Source organism: Rosa chinensis, chromosome 6, assembly GCF_002994745.2.
Source record: "Rosa chinensis cultivar Old Blush chromosome 6, RchiOBHm-V2, whole genome shotgun sequence".
Lineage (NCBI taxonomy): Eukaryota > Viridiplantae > Streptophyta > Magnoliopsida > Rosales > Rosaceae > Rosa > Rosa chinensis.
The window spans coordinates 39,472,713-39,478,097 of NC_037093.1; the positions used below are offsets into that span (position 1 = coordinate 39,472,713).

The 5,385-nt window shown below is 35.3% G+C and overlaps 1 protein-coding gene across 1 annotated transcript; it reads left to right on the forward strand.

The window, feature by feature from the left end:
- The first annotated feature begins 482 nt into the window (after positions 1-482).
- Positions 483-4,933, forward strand: LOC112173905 (serine carboxypeptidase-like 42). The gene is made up of 10 exons (XM_024311598.2): positions 483-1,269; positions 1,974-2,081; positions 2,162-2,254; positions 2,423-2,515; positions 2,827-2,912; positions 3,055-3,333; positions 3,436-3,569; positions 3,949-4,041; positions 4,126-4,243; positions 4,361-4,933. The coding sequence occupies exons 1-10, from the start codon at positions 1,038-1,040 to the stop codon at positions 4,526-4,528; spliced, it is 1,404 nt and encodes a 467-aa protein (XP_024167366.1). The 5' UTR covers positions 483-1,037; the 3' UTR covers positions 4,529-4,933.
- The last annotated feature ends 452 nt before the right edge of the window (positions 4,934-5,385 follow it).

Sequence of the window (5,385 nt, forward strand, 5' to 3'; positions counted from 1 at the left end):
TTTGTGTTAATTTCTTTTGCTTCTTGCTGTAATAGCCATTCTATTTACTTTTGAATTTATTCAGTAGGGATAATTAAGGTAGTTTAAAATTTAATGAAACTTTTGAGGATTTCGCGTTATAGTATCAGAGATATTAATAATTACTTTTGTTACTTAACTTTTAATGGATATAATTTTTAAATAGTAATTTTCAACGCGAATAACTCTCGCATATGAGACTAGGTACATTGAATTAAAGAGTTGAGAATGATTCCCTCGATCACTTGATATTTGATACCAAGTTGGAATCTTCCTCATGATCGGGAAAGGAAACGTACGCTACTATTTTACCATAATGTGTTTAAGATTTATGGTAACTCTTATGCATTATAATAAAGTTGGCCAACACCCAAGAATGATTAGAGTAAAACCAAATAAGAAGTAGGTGTTGACTTCCCTTTACAGTGAATTTGGTGGGTGCTCTGTACTCTGTGGAGCGTGCATAGTTATTATCTTCTCAAGTTTCGAAAATGCCGAGTGGAACAGTATCACCATAGTTCTCTCCACGATTATTACTATGCCAAGGTGTCTCTCACTCACAGAGCATAGCATGACTGCAAATTCTGCATAGCGGTAAAAACCCAAAAACACTTTTTAACTTTCTCAGCTGTTGCCAGCTTCTCGATCTTTTCTTCTTCCTAACGTCTCTCTCTCTCTGTCTGCATTATATCTTTTCTTGTTTAAGCTGAGCGCATTTATACATGTCACATATAGCAAATTCCTCAGATCTGAATCATCTTCTGATATGCTAGATACCCTTTTGGTTAAAAAAGCAGGCCAGATTTCACGTGTCTATTATAACAGAATGTGTTTCGAAAAGATAATGCTGTAATCATTATTATATTGTCTCTACGCCACTCCTTGTCATTTTTTTTCCTTTAAAAGAAGAAGCTGTTCATTGTTTTGATAGTGAGTATGGCTATTTATTAGTAGACAGAATTGTACTTGAGAGAGAATTGCCTAGGAATTGAGAAAGAGATTTATTTAGATTTCAGGATATGGGGTTGTTTTGGTTTAGTGTAGTTTTGATTGGATTGGTGCTTGTTGGGGTTGAGGGGTACCCAGCTGAGGATCTGGTGGTGAAGTTGCCTGGTCAGCCACAAGTTGGGTTTAAGCAGTATGCTGGGTATGTTGATGTGGATGTGAAAAATGGGAGGAGTTTGTTTTACTATTTTGTTGAAGCAGATAAGCAGCCTGATAAGAAGCCCCTATCTCTGTGGCTCAATGGAGGTAAATAGCTGAATTTTCTCTGTTTCTGTGCCATTGATATTTTTTTGAAATTTGAAATTTGGAGGGCAAAGTTTTGAATTTTAGTTGGACTGTACTGTGTAATCGATGGGTTTGTTGTACTGTGTTTGTTCTTGCTCTCTCTCTTATCATTTTGTTCATTTTCTAATTGTAGTCTCACTTTCTTCTCTGTATCAATGTTTGTATTCCATGCCCTTTTCAATTTTGTCTCTATAAGTTTATGACCTTGTCTCATTCTGATGATATAACTTCACCATTGGATAACCCTGCTGAAACACTTCAGGCTTTCAGTTACGTGCTCAGAGTTCTGCATGTGCAGTTATTAGTTACTAACAAAAGTAACTTCTTCTTTAAACTTATCACAGGGTTTATACTTCTTTAAGCTTGTCTATCTATGATTCTATTCCTAAACAGAGAATTTTCATGCAAGTATAAGTGTGTGCATGCTTCAAATTATTTGATAAAGGTTTTGATAGTCCATGTCTTCTGTTGGACTTGGACCTTGACATGAGAGTGACTAAGGTTTTATGCATTGAATTTGTACAAATTAAGCTTATTTTTTCATGTATCACATGCTCTTTGTCCAGAGTGAAAAAGTTATCTCAAGTTTCTAGCTTTAACTGTTGTGTTTGTTGAACTGAGGCTCTTGAACACCAAGTTGATTGCCCAAATTTTACGATGTTCAGGTCCAGGCTGTTCCTCTATTGGTGGAGGTGCCTTCACAGAGTTGGGTCCTTTTTACCCTACAGGTGATGGTCGAGGCCTCCGAAAGAACCCAATGTCCTGGAATAGAGGTAAATCATATTACATATCTAATGGATGCATCACTTTTTGAAACCTATCTCAATTATGTAGCATTGTTTATGTCTTGTAGCATCTAATCTCCTCTTTGTTGAGTCTCCTGCTGGAGTTGGCTGGTCATACTCAAATACAAGTTCCGATTATAATTCTGGGGATGCCTCCACTGGTAATTTTAATAGCTACATTCACTTCCTTTCTTTTCACTTATGCAAGTATGTGCTTTTCAATGTGTCTGCTTTTGGCCATTGCTAAATACAATGTAGCAATTAGGCTTAAAAGAAATACTTTTCTCCTTGATTTGAACTTACCAAGCTTGTTTTCTTCATTTTGGCAGCAAGGGATATGCACACATTCTTGTTAAAATGGTATGAGAAGTTTCCAGCTTACAAATCTAGGGAGTTGTTTCTTACCGGAGAAAGCTATGCAGGTGCAAAATCTAATCAATGTTCATAACTTCATTTTACCGAGTCATTTATAATGAGATTCAACTTTAATTTCTTTTGAACGGCGATGTACTTGTTTAACTAATTGCTAATTAAATGTATAAATTGAACCAATGGTGGATGCTCTTCATGTTGATTGCAAATGAAAATGCTATTTTTCTTTGTATTTACTTTATTATTTATGCTGCCGAACCTACTAGATCTTTTCTGCCTGTAACCTTTGTCATTCAGATTTTGTATGTAGTCTTTCTGTCTTTATGAACACGTTGTTACAATCTGTATTTTTGATGTTCAGGGCACTACATACCGCAATTGGCTGTTGCTATATTGGACCATAATAAACATTCAACTGGTTTCAAGTTCAATCTCAAAGGGGTTGCTGTAAGACCTAACATTCTTTTTAATCACTGCTCTATAGTTCAGTTCTTTTTTGTTTTGATTTTCAAGTTTTTTATTTATTTTTTATTCTTTCTATTTGTTCTCCTGCTGATGTTTGCTCATATAAACTTCAATTTTATGGTAGATTGGGAATCCACTTCTGAAACTTGATCGTGATACACCGGCAACATATGAATATTTTTGGTCACATGGAATGATTTCTGATGAAATTGGCCTTACAATCATGAACGATTGTGATTTTGAGGATTATGAATTTGCAACGCCTCACAATGTAAGCATTGCATGCAATAATGCAATAGCTACAGCCAATAGCATAGTTGGCGAGTATATAAACAATTACGATGTGATCCTTGATGTTTGTTATCCATCTATAGTGGAGCAAGAATTGAGACTGCGGAAAGTGGTACAGTCCATACTTTCTTGTTAATTTTTCTTTTCCCTTGCATTTTCATGAAACTTATTGTATCATTGTTGCAATGAGTTTTTCATTTTTGTTTTTCTGCAGGCTACTAAGATAAGTGTTGGAGTTGATGTGTGTATGACATATGAACGCCGGTTTTATTTCAACCTTCCTGAGGTTCAGAAAGCCCTTCATGCAAATCGTACAAACTTGCCTTATAGCTGGGGAATGTGCAGCGGGTAAGTGGCAGATACAAAGAAACCTTTCTTTAGGCATATACAGAAAATATGAAAGTGCACATGTAGTTGTTCAAACATGTGCACTTTAATATTTTCTTTTCTTATTCAGCTGGAAATATATAATGCAATCACTTTTGACATTCTTCAATTCAAACTGCGCGCCCCTTACAACTTTACCACAAGTGACCATTACACTTCTGCAATAATTGCTTGAAACTTGAATGAATTAAATTATATCATAATTTTTAAACAATTTAACTCGCAGATCATCCTTATTTATTTAATATTTACTTTCATACTATGATACTATGAAGTCAAGTATTATTGTATGTCTTGTGTTGATCGTATAACTGATCTTTCCCATTTTTGCATTGTACAGTGTTCTTAATTACAGTGATACTGATGGTAACCTAAACATGCTTCCCTTGCTGGCGAGGATAGTTAAAAATCGTATACCAGTTTGGGTTTTCAGGTAATTAATTAGGCTTAACATGATAAATTTTCAGAATTGTACTTTTTTGTGTTGCTCCATAATATGATTGTCAACTGATTGCAGTGGAGACCAAGATTCTGTTGTTCCACTATTGGGCTCCCGAACACTCATCCGTGAATTAGCACATGATCTAAAGTTCCAGATAACAGTGCCATATGGAGCTTGGTTTCACAAAGGCCAGGTGCTTATGCATTTCTTTACATAAGTTTCTATAATTTAGTTTGTCTTTCCTGGAACAATATCCTAATCTAATTGTGATATTTTTCAATGAATATTTATGCTTTTTATATTTATGTAGGTGGGAGGTTGGGCAACGGAGTATGGAAATCTATTGACCTTTGCCACAGTAAGAGGTGCTGCTCATATGGTACCGTATGCTCAACCATCAAGATCATTGCACCTGTTCAGTTCATTTGTTCGTAATCGGAGATTGCCCAACACGACACGTCCTCCTATTGATGAATAAGAAGTAACATAGAGATTGGTATGCTTCAGCGGCAAGATTTAGTAGTTTCAGAAGTTCATTCCTTGACAACAAGGGATGAAACTTATTGGCAGGATTTAGTAGTTTCAGAAGTTCATTTCTTTACAACAAGGGCATGAGCAATAAAGAAACATGATTTGTTTGAGACTATTAGAAAAAAAGGGTCGAACGTGGAAAATAGTAGAAAGGAATATTTATTTCATCTGCAAAATACATTGATTGAGTTCTTCAACATTATTGATTCCTCACGTTTTGGGGATAATATAGCAAGTTGAAATCGTTCTTCCAGCCTTTTCTTTGATTCTTGTAAGAATTGACTGAACTGAATGGCACAGAATTGAAGCCTACGAACTCAAGGTGTGTTTTTCAGTCTCTCAGTTATGTTCAGTACAAAGTCATAAAAAGAATTCAAATTTACTATGATAAAAGTGGAATTAAAACCTCGAAAAGGCTTCTTTGAAGGCTTCGGCTGTGTGTTTTTGTCTCTGGCCTATGTTCTTTTATTTTTCTGTAAGTTTCTTGGTTTGTCTTGGGCGTGTTATCTTTGGTTTTTAAGCCCTTCTATAGGTTGAGATGCTAGTTTTTCTTCATTTTGTTCTTCAAAGAAATTTGATTATAAGGAAGAAAAAAAAAGAATCTAGAGAACAACTTCTCATAGGTAGCAAAGTGAAAGCTTGGAGTGCGCATCTTGCGAATGTGCCATTGAAGCTGTGGCTCGTTGTTTCATTACGTTTCGTTGTACAGAAGTCCACAATAGATATAAATATTGATAATCTTTTTCAGCAGAAAATGACAGTATTCATTGAGGAGCAAAAACTATACATGGTTCTATATTGTAA